The sequence below is a fragment of the Mytilus californianus genome, unplaced genomic scaffold, assembly GCF_021869535.1.
Source record: "Mytilus californianus isolate M0D057914Y unplaced genomic scaffold, xbMytCali1.0.p SCAF_5, whole genome shotgun sequence".
Taxonomy (NCBI): Eukaryota; Metazoa; Mollusca; class Bivalvia; order Mytilida; family Mytilidae; genus Mytilus; species Mytilus californianus.
Genome location: NW_026262701.1, coordinates 64,943,978 through 64,964,342, shown reverse-complemented (window position 1 = coordinate 64,964,342; position 20,365 = coordinate 64,943,978). Strand labels below are relative to the sequence as shown.

Below are 20,365 nucleotides of genomic sequence, written 5' to 3'. Positions count from 1 at the left end.
CTAACACAGGATTACTTGTTATTATGTCACCCGATCGACAATGTAGGGTGACATATTGCTTTTCCTCTGTTTCTTTTTCCCTATTATTATTATTATTATTATTTTTCTTCCACCTAATTTTGTCCGCCCGCTTTCTAAGAGCCAAAGCTACCAATCCGAATGATGGTTCACTATAACAAGGAACCCTGACTTTCCAGTTGCAGTGCAACTTTGGAACTAAAAGATGGCTGCCATCACCATGGAAACTGAAAAATGGTGAAAAAATATAGTTTTGGAGTTCGCTAAATTATTTGAGAATGCTTAAGCTTAAAATCTTTAGATTTTAATACAATGTATGTGCCCACTATATACTGGTTTGGGATGATTTTGGCAATCATTGGAACTGCTATGTTGCCATGGATACTACACCAAAAATTTCAAAAATATCGAAATGCTCCAAATTTAATAAAACTTCACAGTAACGATGAGCAACATTGGTAGATAAAGAATTTGGCGTTGGAATATCGAAAATGTCTGCCGTTACCATGGAAACAATGCAAAACAGGTCAAAATGCTCAAAAAACCTTAAAGTGGCATTTACTTTCTTAATATGGTAGGTCAAATCAATTGAAATTTTGATGGTATGTTCCCTCCTATGTACCAATGTGGTATCTGCCAATAAATTTTTGGAATGGTCTCTGTAAACATATATAGGAACCATCTAAAATGTCAAAAATGTCAAAAATTTCAAAATGCACCAAAATTGATGAAACTTAATATGATTGTTGACTGGCAAGTCTGGATGAGACTTTTGACTTTGGAATTTTCAAAATGGCCACTGTTGCCATGGAAACTACAAAAATGTCAAAAATTTTCAAAATGCTTTCAAATTAATGAACTTGATAGGATTGTTAACTTACAAGTAAAGATGACACTTTTGACTTTGAAATTTTCAAAATGGCTGCCGTTGCCATGGAAACTGCAAAAATGTGATTTTTTTTTAAATGCTCTGAATGTACTGAAAATTTACAGAAAGATGTACATGCATATATGTGCATTCACTAAATTTTTTGAAATGGCTGCCGCTTAGTGGCAATGGGGGAAGGGTGCCATCCGCTATTGCTTGCAATGGCAATTCTAGTTATTATTAAGGTCTTTCCACTCCGTTAGGAAAGACCTTATTGTTTTTCTAATGTTTTTTTTTAAGGTCTTTCCACTCCGTTAGGAAAGTCCTCATTGTTTTTCTAATTAAGGTCTTTCCACTCCGTTAGGAAAGACCTTATTGTTTTTCTAATGTTTTTTTTTCTTTTTCTTTTTCTTTTTCTTTTTTTTTTTTTCTTTTTTTTCTTCCAACATTTTTTTGGGAATGCCCTCCCCCCGTTTTTGTTGAAGTTATCAAGACCAAATATGGACCATCGACAGACCTCATCATGAAGTATTACCAGATGACCCTGTTAAGGATTTCATCATCCCCTGTAGAAGTTATCTCCCTTTTATTGGATTTTTTCGACATGGCCCCAACTCGTTGTTTTTTTTAGAATATCATGACCTTATTTGGACAATAGGTAGATCTCATCATGATGTACTACCATATGAGGCTGCATAGGATTTCATCATTCCCTATGCAAGTTATATCCCCTTAAAGCAATTTCTTTCCTTTGCATTTTTCTCAGAAAGTCTTAGGGATAGAATCGATTTGAAAACAGCAACATGTACAAGAACAGATGGCAATGTTAATGAACATACAAAATAATTTTGTTATTGACCCTTATAAGGAGTTATTTCTCTTGAAAAAATATACACAATTTTTGAAAAATTGTATTTCGAGAACCGTAAGTCGTAGAGACTTGGGACCTACACCAATAATCTTAAGTTCATGTGACTTTCAATTTGCACCCAAGGTCAAAGGTCACTGAGTGCAAAAAACAATTACGCTGCAATTTCAACCTTGCATATTAAGAAAACGATAAGAGTTTGCTGCATACATACTGTGTATAAAATGTTCCTCTCGACAAGCTCTACATTTTATTCTTTAAGCTCAATAATGTCCGACCGTCTGTTCAAAAGTTACATTAACATAATTCTTAAAACTATAGTAACATATGTATATCTTTTAAAAGGTAACAGATATCAACCTACTATAAACTGCAAAGATGATCAGTAATTCAAGACCTTCAATTTGAGGTCAATGTCAGGTCATGATGAAATTTTACCTTGACCTTCAAAGTCTACTATGACCTTGACCTTGTAATTTTTGAAAGGTCAATATGGTCCTGAGTTGAATGGTGGTAGTCTTATGTCTCTACGACTTCCGGTTCTTAAGTTTGGTATTGCATCATATATTTGACGATTCATTGTGACCTTGATTAACTTCAGAATTGTCCCAAATTTTTTTTTACAATATTGTTCTTTTACTGTAGATCATTTTACTTTTAACAGATTTGAGATATCTGTTGTTTTTTTGGAGATAATGCAGTTTGAAATTTTGCGAGCGGCGGCATGTATTTCTGAATCAACAACAGGAAACAAACATGGAAAAACTACATGCAAAATAGAAGAAAAAATAAAAAATTCAGGGAAAAAGAATTAATAGCTCAAAGATATTCAAGACAAGTAAAAGATTTAAAAAAAAAAGAACTTGTCGCTAAAAGGGAAAAAAGAAAGGATAAAACATATAGAAAAACTGAAACAGAAAGAAAAAAGTCTCAAAGGGATACTTTTGATTTAAGAAAAATCGAGAGACAAAGAGAACTTCTTTCTAAAAGAGAGGCTAGAAAGAATAAAGATTTTAAAGAGAAAGAACTTGTTGCTAAAAGAGAAGTTAGAAAGGATAAAACATATAGAAAAGCTGAAACAGAAAGAAAAAAGTCTCAAAGGGATAATTTTGATTTTAGAAAAATCGAGAGACAAAGAGAACTTCTTTCTAAAAGAGAGGCTAGAAAGAATAAAGATTTTAAAAAGAAAGGACTTGTTGCTAAAAGAGAAGTTAGAAAGGATAAAACATATAGAAAAGCTGAAACAGAAAGAAAAAAGTCTCAAAGGGATACTTTTGATTTAAGAAAAATCGAGAGACAAAGAGAACTTCTTTCTAAAAGAGAGGCTAGAAAGAATAAAGATTTTAAAAAGAAAGAACTAGTTGCTAAAAGAGAAGTTAGAAAGGATAAAACACATAGAAAAGCTGAAACAGAAAGAAAAAAGTCTCAAAGGGATAATTTTTATTTAAGAAAAATCGAAAGACAAAGAGAACTTCTTTCTAAAAGAGAGGCTAGAAAGAATAATAATGTCAAAAGAAATGAAGCAGAAAAGAAAAAAATAGCAAGACAAGATGAAATGTATCGAAAACATGAGTCAGAACGAGACTTCCAAAGAAAACAAGAACATAGGTCAAATCCAGAAAATTTAGAGACTGAGCGTTTGGCAAAACAGATTTCTAGACAGAAAAACCTCGACAAAGATAGAAGTTATAATCAGTCAGTCAAAAGTACTAAAAGAAAAAGCACTTATTTTACAGATCATGAAAAAGAATTAAAAAAAAAAGAATTCAAGGTATAACCCTTGATGCTTGCATAAGAAATTTTGAAAAAAAAAATTAATGAAGGTCCCACATATATATGTACTTCATGTCATCAAACTTGGTTTTGTGATTCTGTAGTTAATGCAAAAACTTTGAAAATGAATACTCCTGCTAACATGTCTCATTGCTTTACTAATTTTAAATCTGTACAGCACATAGAATGGATTTGCCACACTTGTCTTAATGCAATTAAAAATAAAAAAATTCCTAGATTTTCAATTGCCAATAAAATGGGATTTCCTCAAAAACCAAAAGAATTAAATTTGTATCCTTTAGAAGAGAGACTATGGTCATTAAGAATTCCTTTCATGCAGATTCGACAGTTGCCTAGAGGTGGACAGTTGTCAGTTAAAGGCAATGTTGTAAATGTTCCTGTTTGAAGTTCAACCTACAATCAATTCACTTCCACATACGATAGAGAAATCTGGTACAATATCAGTTAAACTGAAAAAGAGACTATTATTTAAAAAGTGTGATTTTAGTGAAAATGTTAGACCATTTGCTGTTATTTGTGCATTACATTATTTGATGAGAACAAGTGACTTATACAAGTCTTCTGGAATAGAAATAAATGATGGTTGGATTACAGAAATAGCAAAATTGAATGATGAAGAAACACAAAATCAAAACAATAATACAGAACAAGAGGATATTGACGATCAAAATGATACAGACGAGGACTCAGATCATTTCAGTGAAGTAGATGAGAATGAAACACAAGTTGGAAATACAGATACACTGTAAGATTACATTCCAGATGACAATCCACCATGTGATACAAGTTTAATTTTTGCTCCAGGTGAAGGCCAGCGACCAATAAGTCTCTACAGTGATCCTGATGCAGAGTACTTATCTTTTCCAACTATATTTTGTGGCCAAAGAAGGCCAGATAACAAAGAAAGGTCTGTTTCTGTTCACTATACTGATATTGTTAAATGGGAACTAAGGTCCATGGATAGGAGAGTAGCACAGTCTGTACCAAACATATTTTTCAAGTTGAAGAAAATTCAGTTAAAAAATATAAGTGATAAGGTAAATCTTGCTCTCAGAAGGTGTAAAACAGATGGAAAAACATGGACAGCAAAAGATGTACTGAATCCCAATACTGTAAATGATATTGTAAGATTGGATGAAGGTTATTATATCTTTAGAAGTTTAAGAAATTCTCCAGTATACCTTGAAAAAAGGAAGAAAGATTTGTTTGCAATGATCAGGCAATTGGGTCTTCCAACATGGTTTGGCTCGCTTTCATCAGCAGACACTAACTGGAAAGATTTGTTACGAATTCTAGGCAAGTTAAATGATGGCAAAGAGTATACTGACAGTGAATTGAAAGAAATGAATTGGAATCAGAAATCAAAACTTGTTCAGAAAGACCCTGTGACATGCTCTAGATATTTTGATTATCGTGTCCAACAGTTTATCAACTTGGTTTTGAAAAGTGATCATAATCCTATTGGGAAATTGACAGATTATTTTTATAGGGTTGAATTTCAACAGAGAGGTTCACCACATATTCATATCTTGATTTGGATTGAAAATGCACCAGTATATGGAAGCGATTCAAATGAAGATGTAGTAGAATTTATTGATAAATATGTCTCCTGTTCACTTTTAGAAAATAACACTAGTTTAGTCAATTTGCAAGTTCATAAACATTCAAAAACATGCAGAAAAAAAGGTCACCCAATCTGTCGTTTTGGTTTCCCCCTTCCACCTATGAAAGAAACAGTAATTTTAGAGCCTTTGAAAGAAAATGAAGACATAGAAAAGTTCAAGGCTATATTTAAAGAAGTACAAAATGAAATTAATTCACTTCACAATTCTGAAGATATAGACCTAATGACATATGACACGTTTTTGCATGATGTGTTGCAAATGAATAATGAAAATTACATAAAGGCCATTAGAAGCAACTTGAGTGGTCCGAAAGTTTTTCTCAAACGTAAACCATCTGAAGTCCGTGTTAATGCTAACATAAAAACTGTGTTGGTAGCTTGGCAAGCTAATCATGATTTACAGTTTGTTATAGATGCATTTGCATGTGCAGTGTATATTGTTTCATACATAAGCAAGTCACAAAAAGGTATGAGTGCATTATTAGACCAAGCAGCAAAAGAAGCACGACAGGGAAATTTAGACTTGAAGCATCAAGTAAGGCACATTGGTAATTACTTTTCAAATTCTGTTGAAACAAGTGCACAAGAAGCAACATACTTAACACTACAGATGCCTCTAACAAAAGCTACAAGACAAGTTGTATTCATTAATACATCTCCACGAGACAAAAGAACTTTCCTCCTAAAGCAATCATCAGCCTTAGAAAAACTAGGCCCAGACTCAACTGAAATAGAATCAGACAATGATATTAAAAGATACTCGCAAAGACCAAAACAACTGGAGAACTGGTGTCTAGCAGACTATGTATCTCAGCTTGAATTGCAGTATCCTAAAACTTCAGAGACCTCAGATCATGAAACAGAACAGCAGGAAAATGAATCTGAAAGTGAAAATGAAGAGGAAAATGCAGATGTTATAGAAGAAAACAATAACAAAATCAACATAACCCTGAAGAATGGTATTAGAATATACCAAAGAAAAACACCCAAGGTTATAAGATATGTTAAATACAATTACAAGACTGACTTCTATAGAGAACGCTTAATGTTATTTTACCCATGGAGAAATGAACTTTCAGATTTGCAATGTGGACATGAAACATATGAAAAAATGTACCTGAGTGTTTCAAGACTATTAGAAAAGAAAGCTAAGCAATATGAAGCAAATGTAATAGATCTAGAGAAAGCTATAGAAGAGGCAGAACATGATTGTAATGAGAATGATCAAATAGCACCTGCCACTCAACAAGTAGAAATGGAAGATGCAGAAATAGGCCCAACAGAATCTGAACAGTATGTTCATTTCAATCCAGATAGACCAACAGAACATAGACTGTATGATATGTCTCGTGAAGTTGGAATAGAAGCAAGAACAGTAGAATTCACAAATCATGCCAACAGAATAAGTGAGAGTGATTATTTTGCATTGATTAGATCCTTGAATAAGAAACAGTGGGAATTTTTCCAACATGTTGTTACTTGGTTTAAAACAAAACATGAACCATTTTATACATTTTTGACAGGTGGAGCAGGATGTGGAAAATCTGTTGTTGTCAAAGCAATTTTTCAAGCTTTACACAGACACTTATGTTCTACTGAAGGCGAGGACCCTGACGATATTAGAATTCTTCTTTGTGCTCCTACTGGAAAGGCAGCTTACAATATAAATGGTCTGACCATTCATAATGCGTTCCAGATCCAACCAAATAAAGGTCTTGACCAGTCACTGTCATGTGATGTCCTCAATACACTCCGAACTAAATACAGAAATTTGTCTCTGATTTTGATTGATGAAATTTTCATGGTTGGTAACAAAATGTTCTCTTTGCTTGAGACAAGGCTGAAAAAAATCAAGGGTAGCAACTGTTCATTTGGTGGCGTGAGTATCATAGCTATTGGTGACTTTTTCCAACTCCAACCTGTATTTGACGGTTGGATTTTCAATGATCTTAGCAAAGGTTTAACAGCATTAGCACCTAATTACTGGAAAATATTATTTTCTTTTCATGAACTCACTGAAATAATGAGACAAAAAGATGATTTAGAATTTGCTCAGTTACTAAATAGGTTGAGACAAAATCAGCTAACTGAAAATGACTTTGCAGTTTTAAGCACCAGAACTTTTTCAATTAGTGATCCAACATACAGAACTAATGCTACTCATTTGTTTGTTGAAAATGCTTTAGTGGATAATTTTAATTTGCAATACATATCTAAATTATGCTCACAAAAGGTTAAGTTAAAGCAGTTGACACAGTTTGTGGGGATTTACCAGCATCTGTAAAAACAAAATTACTTAGTTCTTTACCAGAAAAACAGTCTGATACAGCCAATCTTGCAAAAGAAGTAGTATTAGCAATTGGGATGAAATATGATCTTACAGCTAATATTGAAGTCATTGATGGTCTCACAAATGGTTCAACTTGTGAACTTAAATTGATTGAGTGCAAAACTACATCTTTAAGACCAAGTATCATATGGGTTAAGTTTGAGGATGCCAGAATTGGTGCTAACAATAGAAGAAAATATTCACACTTGTATGGAAAAGATGTTGAAAAAACATGGACTCCAATGTTCGACATTAAAAGGTCATTTTCTTTTAAATATAAGACTTTCGAAAGAATTCAGTTTCCTCTTCGTCCAGCAGCTGGAAAAACAATCCATAAATCGCAAGGAGATACATAACATGAAGTTGTTGTTAGTCTGAAATCAAAGCGCAAAGGGAAAATACCACATATTCACTATGTAGCACTAAGCAGAGTAACATCTTTATCTGGATTACAGATATTATATCTCAATCAAGAAGCAATAGCTGTAGCAGAATGTGTTAGACAAGAATTACACAGGCTAAGGACAAATGCAACTCTACAGTTGTGCTTTAAGCAATTGTATAACTTATCAAGTAACTATTTTAAAGTAGTCTTCAATAACTCAAGGTCATTGCATGCTCATTTTAATGATCTAAAATCAGACCCTAACATCTTGGATGCTGATGTTATTGGTATTGCTGAATCGAGACTTATTTCAACAGATGTAAATGAGGATTTTTATGTACCTGGTTTTGAACCACCAGTTCGCTTAGACCAAAAGCAAAAAAACTTAAATACAAGACCACCGCATGGATTGGTATTATATTATCGAACTGATTGTGTTCTTCACAATACATTGACTTACTCAACTCCAACTTTAGAGTTTATAATAGCAGACATAATATCCTCCAGCAAAGGTCTTTTTCAGGTTGTCTTTGTTTACAAAGCACCAAACTGCAAATTGCAACAACTGAAAGATACTTTCCTTGCAGACCTTCTTCCTGATGTGTATTTAAGACATCCAAAAATTATCATAATGGGAGACTTTAATATTGATTTAAACACTGGAAACACTTCTTTTTTAAAGTTCATGAGAGATACATTTTGTTGTTTACAAATTGTGTCTAAAGCTACTACATCCCATGGCACATTGTTGGACTTAATTTTCCTAAATTTTGATAGTAAGATAAACTTTAAATCAGATGTTCTTCATTGCTTTTGGTCAGATCATAAAGTAATATATGTGGCCATTGAAACACAATGATTCAGTGTACTGATTATTGTATGAACTAAAACCAGCTTTCTTTGAAACGTTGAAAATTAAACCTGCTGAAAAGGTTTGGCACATTTAAGGTTGCTTAAAATGCAACCTCAAATGTGCACGGAGTGGTTTTAAAGAAAAAATAGGTTTCCACTATAACAGATTTGTCTTTTCACAAGTAGGAATAGAAATGAGTTCTTTAAAATAGTGGCATTCAAGACTCCTGTTATCTAGTATTACCTGTATATACTAGGAGAGAGCTTCTTTACAAAGCTTTTTTCTTTATAGCTACACTGGATTAAGGGTAGATGAGGTAAAGAAATTTGAAAGTATGTTACTTTGACTTAAATAAGCAGAACTCTTGCTGATTGTTCAACCGTTTTGCTATCTAAGAGGAGTAGCAATCTATTAATTTCAAGTCGGTAATGATTGGAGACATTAAATTTTAGCATCTCTACTACCTGAATGTTCAATGTATCAGTTGAGAGTATCATACACTTTGTATGTGAACACTCCTGATATTTACTACAATCATTGTTTTTATATATTTTTTTTTCTGTTTGGACCTTTTTCTAGACTTATATATATCTAAGTCTATAAAAAGTTCCTACCAGCAAATTTATTATTTAATATGTACTGGATCGTCTAGAATATACGGTACTGTGCAGATAAGAAAACAATTATATAAGTCTTAAAGTATGCACAACTACTAGTACCATAGTGCAAATTTTTACACTTATATATGTTATATATGCTTAAAAGTTTCATTTTTGAACACTATAAAAAAAAACGTTTCTATAATATACATGTAGATGTAAAATAAAGGAGTTTTGATGGACACGTTTAATGTCACATTTCTCTTCCTACAAAATAAATAATTTTAACATTCTGTTTGATGAACTATGACTAAATCATCAACATGTTGTTTATGAATGTTAAAATCCTTAATGTCACTTCTATCAATTGTATAATAAACACTATAATTACGTGCATATATCCATTGTAATTTTTTTTATAGATTATTTGATACTTTCTTCAATTCTTTTGTTCACTATATATATATATATATATACAAGTCTAAATTGAAAACAACGTTCAAACCTATGATTGCATTGAATAAAAACCGCAATTTTTATACGTGTGCATGTAAAACAAATTTCTTGGTAGAGGGGTACTAAATACAGCACAAACAACATTTTCCAAAAGACCAAAAAAGTGAAAAGTATATTTTAACAAATCGCATTTGACCAACAGGTCGAACAACTGATGTTCTTAAACCCTGCTGACTGCCATTGACGATTGCCAAATAAATTGATCACGAGATGTAACATGGATCTTAATTATTAATTTAATACCAAACAGAAAATAATAAACTTGCGGAGAAGATGGTATACCGCAAACATGGGGTGCAAAAATTTGTACACCATATCCGATTTCGACAATTAATATATATATATATATATATATATATAAGTTTATTCACTATACATTTATCATGTTAATGTACAATTTACTTTTATAATACCAAATTTATCTGTATATTTGTTTTATCTAATATTCATTTACATTGATAATTCTCTTTAAAAAATGCATAAATCTGGCTTTTTTGGTTTCTTAGGATATCAGCTGTTGTTATACTTAGAACAAGTTTATCAAAATGTGTAAATCATTAATTCATGGAAATAGTTGAATGTTGTTTTTTTTTTTTTTTTTGCATTGAACTGTTGTTCTACTCAACTATCTGTTTGCTTACATTTGATTGATGTGTAATAATCATTCATAAAACAGTAATTATTGAACATTTCGTGTAAACATTTGCTTTTAAGAATAGAAATTTGTCAACATTAATGATACTGTAATATTATGATAAGCCAAATTGTAAACAAACTGCTGAAAATAATTTGAATTATACAGATTGTTTCAATAATTGTTATACTCCAATTTTCATGGTTTTTACATTACTCTTTTTTTAATGAGAAATTCATTAAATTTTGAAGCATATACTATTTAGGTTTTAAAGTGTATTTTCTATTTTCACTCCAATTTCAGTGTATTTATTGGACTTTGTTGTCATTTTTTGTGTGTGGTATTAAGATAAAACCTCTTGTTTTTTTCAACGTAATACCCCCCTGTCGGCAAAAAACCGCGAAAACTTTTGATATCATCGGGCTTTTTCCTTCTTTATACCTTGTAAAAGTAAAGGTAAAAACCCGATGGTATGCGGAAGTTCGCGGGGTTTTCAGAGAAACGCTCATTTACAACTGAAAATGGCTAAGCGTCCTAATCCATCTACATCTTCATCAGAGGAAATTGTTGGTTATTTGCATGACATTTCGCCGATAAAGACAAGTAAAAATAACACAAGATATTTCAACGCAACCCTGCAGAACAGAGATGAATTCCATAGACTTGTGTGTTTCTCGCCGGACAAGCTGAGTGCTTTCACAAATGCAGAGAAAATGAAATCTCCACTGAAACTTACCAACATAGCCATGGTTCCATCTGTAACTGAAACTGGGAAAATAGACATTAAAGTCTCTAGATTTTCGAACCTGAACATTGTGGACAAGCTTCCATTCAAAAGACGAAAATTAGATTTCGACGACAATGTTTCAAATCTGGATGAGTTAAAGATATCACATCAAACGGTATGTACTGCATATTAAAACAGGACCATTTGACTTCAAGGGTGGGTTATGGTTTTTTCCTAAAAACATTATGATCCCCAATTTGATGAAAAAAAATATTCCAAGTGCAGATCTTCCCCACACCTTGTAGAGGTAGTGATTGATTTTGAAGAAAAAAAATATATAGTATGATTGATAACGTTGAACTACCTAAATATTTTAAAGTTATACTATGAATAAAAACCATTACCCTCACCCTTATTGAAGTTTGATGGTTGCCAGTGGTCGATCCAGAGAGGGTTTCAACTTTATTTTGATGATTGATACATTTAAGGCTACATTTAACCCCTTCATAACTCGGGATTAAGGACCCCCCTTTTAATATTTGCTGTATCCACCCCTGGTTGCTCCCATAATTTTAAAACTATAAACATTTTAGAGTGACGCTGTCATTGATTGAATGAAATTGTGCGACTTTGGTGAATGAAGTGCATTCCCAATTTCAATAAAAAAAACATAATCCTTATAAAAATTCAACTATAAGTGCATAGTAAAACAAACCTCTTCGCTTAAATAGCGAAAACCTAATACAAACAAAAACTATTATATGGTTGGCACGAATGTAATCTGAATAACTCTATTATGAACAACATCACAAGCCGGAACAACCAATCAAACCCAATAATGGGATAAATTGAAAACCGGGGTCTGACCTAATGCAACAAGTCATCTCTTGAAACATAAAAATACATATATCATATTGTATTCTAGATATGAATGGAACTTGAATGTTGCCCTGTCTGCAAAGTGGGTCTCATTGGGGTCTAAGCGTGACGCTGGATTGGCGATTTTTTGTAAGCGTGACACGTGAAAGTTGTATTATTGTGCTGTGAAAACAGGAAATGAAGTCTAGCGGGACATTAGAAATTACAAAAAAAATGAGAATTGCTTACGTACATAATGGTAGCGGAATACGGGAATCTGACAAAACAGTAAGCAGGATCCGGGATCAGAACTTCCCATTGAGACCCCCTGCAACAAACTAGAAAGTGATAGTCTCTCGATAAAAAATATCCTGCTATAAAATTAATCGTTTGTCTTATATACCTAGTGTTAGACGTAAAATTATATAAGTATACACAAGTTAGTACTATACATGCAATAAATTCTCCGTATTCTAATGTAGCTTGAGAATTTATACTTGTATAGATTTTTGTAAAATCATGATAATAATGTTATCAGCCATTTAGATGATTTATATTTAGTGAGTCAACAATGATGATATACAGATTGAGTTTACACTTCATTCTGCTTGACTAAATTTTGTTGAAATTGTGGTCCATGTACTTGACATCTGTCATTCAAGTTGTTCCAACACCTGCTACATCATAATATGTAGATATTTCATCATAAATCTTTCGTCCTGAATATGCATGAAATATTTGCCACTGGATGTTAAGCAACCAACAATCATTCATTATAAATCTTCGTTAACAAATACTGAATATTGCATTTTGTGCTTATAAAATATATATTTATGATATCTCTTCTTTTTCTTCAGGTCTCTGTTTCTGCTAAGGTTACTGGTGTATTTGCTGAACAAGAAACAGTTGATGTATATGGTACATCAAAAGAAAAGAAGGAATTCATTATTGCAGATAGCACTTCAGCAATGCCATTGGTGCTATGGAACGAGCAAATTGATTCGGTTCAGAGGAATGAATGTTATAATTTCAAAAATGTTTCAACCAGAATATTTCAAGATAATATAAAATTATCAGCCACAACAAGGACAGTCATCAAACATATTCAACCAATGGAAAATATAACAACAAACCTGCTTCATATCAAACTTCCGACGACAGTAATTGGGAAAATCCACCAAGTTTCACTCAATAAAACTTACAAGTGTGGATCATACTCAAAAAATGTAATGGAAAATGACATAGGCAAAGTCACAACTAAATGTACTTCCTGTTCAATGAAACAAAGAAATGAATCTTTAAAAGTTGTTTCAATATGCAAAATAAATGTTGTAGATGATTTGGACAGCAGCCTATCAACAAAACTGACCCTTTTTGATACAGAGTTGAAAGCATTTCTTACTACTATAGATAAAGACGAGCTCATAAATCAAACAGATGATTTTGAAGATTTTATGCTGACCTTACCAAAACTGAGACTGACACATGCTTATAATATAGTTGCCAGCATCTGCATCCAGGAAGACTAATTTTACAATATGCTGGAGATATGATATAACTTTGTCCTTTAAATTTGTTAGTTTTGTTTTTTTGAGGGAAAAAAATGATAATTATTTTTATTTATTGAACATGAACTTGGGCAAGACGCTAACTTTGGATTTTATTGATTTTTTTTTACACTTGTTTAACAGGAAATAAACGTGCTTGATTAGAATCTTATTCTTAAATTATTTTAACTTCTACTAACTATATATCAAGAATTTATTAAATGTTCATAATACTATAAAGTATAGAAATGGGGAATGTGTAGAAAAAACCTGACCAAATGTACAAAACAACACTTAGGCCAACATTGAATGGGTCTTCAATGTGAAAATTTCCATCAAGAGGCTGACTTGAGCAGGCTCCAAAACATGCATCTACTATGCCAGGAAAATGGACACTGCTCGTACACATTGAAAATACAAGAGATGAACAAACATGAAAACCACACCAGTTTTGATACCAAAAAATATAAATTACTGACTTGAAACAGGCTCAAAATGCTGCAGGTTTAAACATGTTTTGTGAGATCTGAATTTCACCTCTTGCCCTCTAGCCAATGTAGAATAAATAAACACCTATTGAAAGATAATTTTAAAATCTAGTTCAAAAGAAGTCCTGGTCCTGAATTAGTTTAAAGAATTTCGACTTTGCAGTGATTTTTGTATAACTTAATCATGACCTGTTTAAATTCAATGTTCCATCTCATAATTTTTTTTGCCACATTTAATATCATTGAACATAAAAGATTCACATAAATCACTATTCCATTTTTGTTTGAGGCAATAATCAAAATCAAGGCGAAAAATATATCAAAATCAAGGAGAGAAATAAAAGACTCAAAAACCAAAATACATTTACAACAACCAGTAAAAAACGAGAGTGAAATCAGGCCTTGAGGTTATGCTTGAACATTTTGATTTGATGTTGGTACATAACTTGGTCATGAGCAGATACTTATGTTCGCATATGTTCATCCGATGTTGTTATTATCCTTTGGCAGTAATTCATGCACATGAAGTTTCACACAATTTATATGAAATGTGAACTTTTGTCATCACTTGGAGTCTGTCTGTAGTATGCATCTGTTGTCCACTCTTAACCACAAAAAGTCTTCTCTGAAACTACTGAACCAATTCAAAATTCAACCACACCAAATTCAGCTGAAAGATCCTTAGAGTATCACAAACCATGACTGCCATTTCTTTAAATAGGAGGAAGGAAAATAATTTTTGAGTTGGTATAATGATTTATCATCACCGTCCAAAAACACATTTGGTTTCCAGACAAAAACTTTTGTTCAGTGATTGAATCTTGATTAAATTTGACAAGAAAGTTCAATACCCCAATAGGTAGGTTGAGATTGATTTGGGGGATTATGGTTCCAATAGTAAAGGAATTAGGTCAATATAAAAAAGAAGATGTGATATGATTGCCAATGAGACGACTCTCCACAAGAGACCAAAATGACAGAAATTAACAACTATAGGTAACCGTACAGTCTTCAACAATGTGCAAATCCCATACCGCATAGTCAGCTATAACAGGCCCCGAAATGACAAAGTAAAACAATTCAAACGAGAAAACTTTTCTCTTCACTTGACATCTGTCATCGTTGTCAGTTAATTTTACAAATATTTTCTCTGAAAATTCAGGGCCAAATTTTATCAAACTTTGCCACAATCATTGAAATCTGTTGTTGGGTTGCTGCCACTTACGTATCCAATGGACCAATGTTGATGGAACTCTACTATAATGAGGACCCTCATGTAAAGTTGTGCTCCTTGCTATGGAATGGTAAAAAATGGCCGCAGTTTCCATGGAAACAGCAAAAATGCGAAAAAAATCAAAGTGTTCCAAATTGGAAGAAACTCCACAGGAATGTTATCTGGCATGTGCTGATTTGCAGTTTGACTTTGGAATTTTCAAAATGGCTGCCGTTACCATGGAAACAGCTAAAATAATCAAAAATTCTTACTCTTTCATTATAAGACCCAACTGGATGAAACTTTATGAAAATGTTACCAAGTATGCTAAGATGTCAAGACAATATTTGGATAGTCTAAAATGGCCGCCATTGTCATGGAAACATGGGGCAAGTTTTACCTTGACCCTATGGGAAAATGCATAAAATCAACATTTTCTTAAAGAGTATTTCACCAAAATCAGTGAAACTGTATTGATATATAACATGACATGTGGCAATGAGATGTCTGCTTTTAGAATTTTGGAATTATCCACTGTAACCATGGAAACAGCAAATATGTCCAAAATTTCAAAAAAAATCAAAATGCTGCAAACTGGATGAAACTTTACAAAAATGATAATTTGCATCTGCAGGTGCCCTCTTTGACTTTGGAATTTTCTAAATGGCTGCCGCTGGCCTGGCAATGGGGGAAGGGTTCTATCCGCTATTGCTTGCAATGGCAAATCTAGTTATGGCACCCTCAACGGAGTTGGGGTGACATACTGTTATTATGTCACCCGTACGACAATGTCGGGTGACATATTGCTTTTCCTCCGTTTCTTTATTATTATTATTATTATTATTCCACCTTTTTTGTCCTAGAGTTTTCTCATAGACTAATGGACCAATCATAATGAATGGGTACCATAATGAGGACCACCAACTCTAGTTATGCAGGACACCTTTGGAATTTTTTAAATGGCCACCGTTTCCATGGAAACCGCAATAATGTGAAAATTTTTCAAAAAAGCCAATTCTTTTATTATTAGACCAAACCAAATGAATCTTTATGGAAATGTTGCCTGGTATGTGTGGAAACACCGACTGTATTTAGAAATTCCAAAATGGCTGCCATTGCCATGGAAACTGGGCAAAAGTTTAACATTGACCCTATGGAAAAACATATTAAAGGAGCATTTTCTTAAAGAATATAAGATTAAACCAAATGAAACTTCAATCATATGTAACATGTCATCAGTCAGTGTGGCATATGTCTTTGGAATTTTGGAATTAATCACCGTTACCATGGAAACAGCAAAAATTTCAAAAATGCTCCAAAGTTAATGAAACTTAATATAAATGTTAGCTGGCAAGTATAGATAAGACTTTACACTTTGGAATTTCGAAAATGTCCGCTGTTTCCATAGAAACATAAAAAATGTGAAAAATTTCAAAAAGCTCTTAATGTTGTGAAAATTTGCAGAAAGGTGTATAGCAATGCATATATGTGCATCCACTGTTTAAAATTTTCGAAATGGCTGCCGCTTAGTGACAATTCTAACTCTTTCGATATATGACCCAACTGGATGAAACTTTATGAAAATGTAACCCAGTATGCTAAGATGTCAAGACAATATTTGGATAGTCCAAAATGGCCGCCGTTGTCATGGAAACATGGGGCAAGTTTTACATTGACCCTATGGGAAAATGCATAAAATCAGCATTTTCTTAAAGAGTATTTCATCAAAGTCAGTGAAACTGTATTGATATATAACATGACATGTGGCAATGAGATGTCTGCTTTTAGAATTTTGGAATTATCCACTGTAACCATGGAAACAGCAAAAATGTCCAAAATTTAAAAAAAAATCAAAATTCTGCAAACTGGATGAAATGGTAACTGGCATAGGCAGAGTTGCATTTTGCAGTTGGAATGTTCAAAATGGCCGCCATAACCATGAAAACAGCAAAAATGTCCAAAGTTTTCCGCTATTGCTTGCAATGGCAAATCTAGTTATGTCACCCGATCGACAATGTCAGGTGACATATTGCTTTTCCTCTGTTTCTTTTTCCCTATTATTGTTATTAATATTTTTCTTCCACCTAATTTTGTCCGCCCGCTTTCTCAGAGCCAAAGGAACCAATCTGAATGATGGTTCACTATAACAAGGAACCCTGACTTTCGAGTTGCAGTGCAACTTTGGAACTAAAAAATGGCTGCCATCACCATGGAAACTGAAAAATGGTGAAAAAATATAATTTTGGAGTTCGGTGAATTATTTGAGAATGCTTAAACTTAAAATCATTAGATTTTAATACAATGTAGATGCCCACTATAAACTGGTTTTGGATGATTTTGGCAATCATTGGCACTTCTATTTTGCCATGGAAACTACACCAAAAATTTCAAAAATATCAAAATGCTCCAAATTTAATGAAACTTCACAGTAACGATGAGCAACATTGGTAGATGTGGAATTTGGCGTTGGAATATCGAAAATGTCTGCCGTTACCATGGAAACAATGCAAAACAGGTCAAAATTCTCCAAAAGCCTAAAAGTAGCATTTACTTTCTTAAAATGGTAGGTCAAATCGATTGAAACTTTGATGGTATGTTCCCTCCCGTGTTCCAATGTGGCATCTGTCATTAAATTTTGGGAATGGTCTCTGTTACCAGAGGAACCATCAAAAATGTCCAAAATTTCAAAAATTTCAAAATGCTCCAAAATTCATGAAACTTCATATAATTGTTGAATGGCAAGTCTGGATGAGACTTTTGACTTTGGAATTTCCAAAATGGCCACCATTGCCATGGAAACTGCAAAAATGTCAAACATTTTCAAAATGGTTCAAACTTAATGAAACTTGATATTATTGTTAACTGACAAGCATAGATGAGACTTTTGACTTTGAAATTTTCAAAATGGCTGCCGTTGCCATGGAAACGGCAAAAATGTGATTTTTTTTTAATGCTCTGAATGTGCTGAAAATTTACAGAAAGATATATAGCTATGCATATATGTGCATTCACTGTTAAAATTTTTTGAAATGGCTGCCACTTAGTGGCAATGGGGGAAGGGTGACATCCGCTATTGCTTGCAATGGCAAATCTAGTTATTATTATTTTTCTTTCACCTAATTTTGTCCGCCCGTTTTCTCAGAGCCAAAGGAACCAATCTAAATGATGGGGCACTATAACAAGGAACCCTGACTTTCGAGTTGCAGTGCAACTTTGGAACTAAAAAATGGCTGCCGTTACCATGGAAACAGAAAAAATGTGAAAAAAAAATTAAAATTGCAAATCCATTAAATCTTTCATTACGGGACCCAAGTAGATGAAACTTTAGTGGAATGTAGCCTGGCATGCCAAGATGTGTTGACCATATTAAGAAATTCCAAAATGGCTGCCATTACCATGGAAACTGGAGAAACATTTACCATTAGCCCTATGGGAAATTCTTAAAAGTAGCATTTACTCACTTATAATGGTAGGTCAAATTCCATGATTCTTTCATGGTATATTCCTGGTCATCTGCCAAAGTGGCATCTGTCTTTAAAATTTTAGAATCGGTCACTGTTACCATGGAAACAGCATAAATACAAAAATGTCCAAAAATTTCAAAATCCTCCAAACTTTATGAAACTTTACAGAAATGTTAACTGGCATGTGCAGAGTTGCTATTTGACTTTGGAATTTTGGAAATGGCTGCCGTTACCATGGAAACACCAAAAATTTCAAAATGCTCCAAACTTTATGAAACTTAATATTAACGTTATCTGGAAAGTGTAGATGAGACTTTTGACTTTGGAATTTCCAAAATGGCAGCCCTTGCCATGGAAACAGCAGAAATGTGAAAAATTCCAAATTGCTCTAAATGTTCTGAAAATTTACAGACAGATGTATAGCAATGTATATATGTGCATTCACTGTTCAAAATTTTCGAAATGGCTGCCGCTTAGTGTCCATGGGGGAAGGGTGACATCCGCTATTGCTTGCAATGGCAAATCTAGTTTTTATTATTTTTCTTCCACACATTTTGTCCGTGCGAGTTCTTGGAATCCAATGGACCAATGTTGATGGAACTCTACTATATTGAGGACCCCCATGTAAAGTTGTGCACCTTGCTATGGAATGGTAAAAAATGGCCACCGTTTCCATGGAAACAGCAAAAATGCGAAAAAAATCAAAGTGTTCCAAACTGGAAGAAACTCCACAGAAATGGTAACTGGCATGGGCAGAGTTGCATTTTGAAGTTGGAATTTTCAAAATGGCCGCCGTAACCATGGAAACAGCAAAAATGTTCAAAATTTCAAAATGCTCCAAACTAAATGAAACTTAACAGAAATTATAATTTGCATGTGTAAATGCACTCTTTGACTTTTTAATTTTCTAAATGGCTGCCGCTCGCCTGGCAATGGGGGAAGGGTGCCATCCGCTATTGTTTGCAATGGCAAATCTAGTTATTATTATTTTTCTTCCACACGTACATTTTGTCCGTGCGATTTCTCGAAATCCAATGGACCAATGATGATGGAACTCTATTATATTGAGGACCCCCATGTGAAGTTGTGCATGAAGCATGGAATGGTTCAAGATGGCTGCCGTTACCATCGTAACGGAAAAAATGTGAAAAAATACAGTTTTTGGTTTTGGTGAACTGTTTGGATATGCTTAAACTCAGAATCATTATATTTTGATACAATGTAGGTGCAAAGTATATACTGGTGTTGGATGATTTTGGCAATCATTGGAACTACTATGTTGCCATGGAAACTACACCAAAAATTTCAAAAATATCAAAATGTTCCAAGCTTAATGAAACTTCACAGTTACGATGAGCAACATTGGAAAATGTGGCATTTGGAGTTGGAATTCCCAAAATGGCTGTTGTTACCATGGAAACAATGCAAAAAGGTCAAAATTTATTCTAGAGACATTAAATGGTATATGATGGTATATAATTAAGACAATACTTAGACAATACTTTATTATTAAACCTCAGACACATAGTTGTACAAGAGGACAATTTGCAGCAGCAGTTTGACTTTGGAATTTATAAAAT

General features: G+C 33.3%; 3 protein-coding genes and 1 long non-coding RNA gene across 9 annotated transcripts in view; 3 read left to right on the top strand and 1 right to left on the bottom strand.

The window, feature by feature from the left end:
• The window catches only part of LOC127701233 (importin-4-like), a 997,117-nt gene that overhangs the window by 334,442 nt on the left and 642,310 nt on the right, over positions 1 to 20,365 (top strand). The window lies entirely within an intron of this gene.
• Positions 1 to 20,365, bottom strand: part of LOC127701248 (uncharacterized) — a 45,476-nt gene that overhangs the window by 8,860 nt on the left and 16,251 nt on the right. The window lies entirely within an intron of this gene.
• LOC127701237 (apical junction molecule-like) lies at positions 977 to 6,192 on the top strand. The gene has a single exon (XM_052205062.1). The coding sequence runs from the start codon at positions 2,524 to 2,526 to the stop codon at positions 3,529 to 3,531; it is 1,008 nt and encodes a 335-aa protein (XP_052061022.1). The 5' UTR covers positions 977 to 2,523; the 3' UTR covers positions 3,532 to 6,192.
• Positions 10,734 to 13,777, top strand: LOC127701236 (uncharacterized). The gene is made up of 2 exons (XM_052205061.1): positions 10,734 to 11,390; positions 12,931 to 13,777. Exons 1-2 carry the CDS (start codon positions 10,956 to 10,958, stop codon positions 13,600 to 13,602), a joined length of 1,107 nt encoding a protein of 368 aa, XP_052061021.1. The 5' UTR covers positions 10,734 to 10,955; the 3' UTR covers positions 13,603 to 13,777.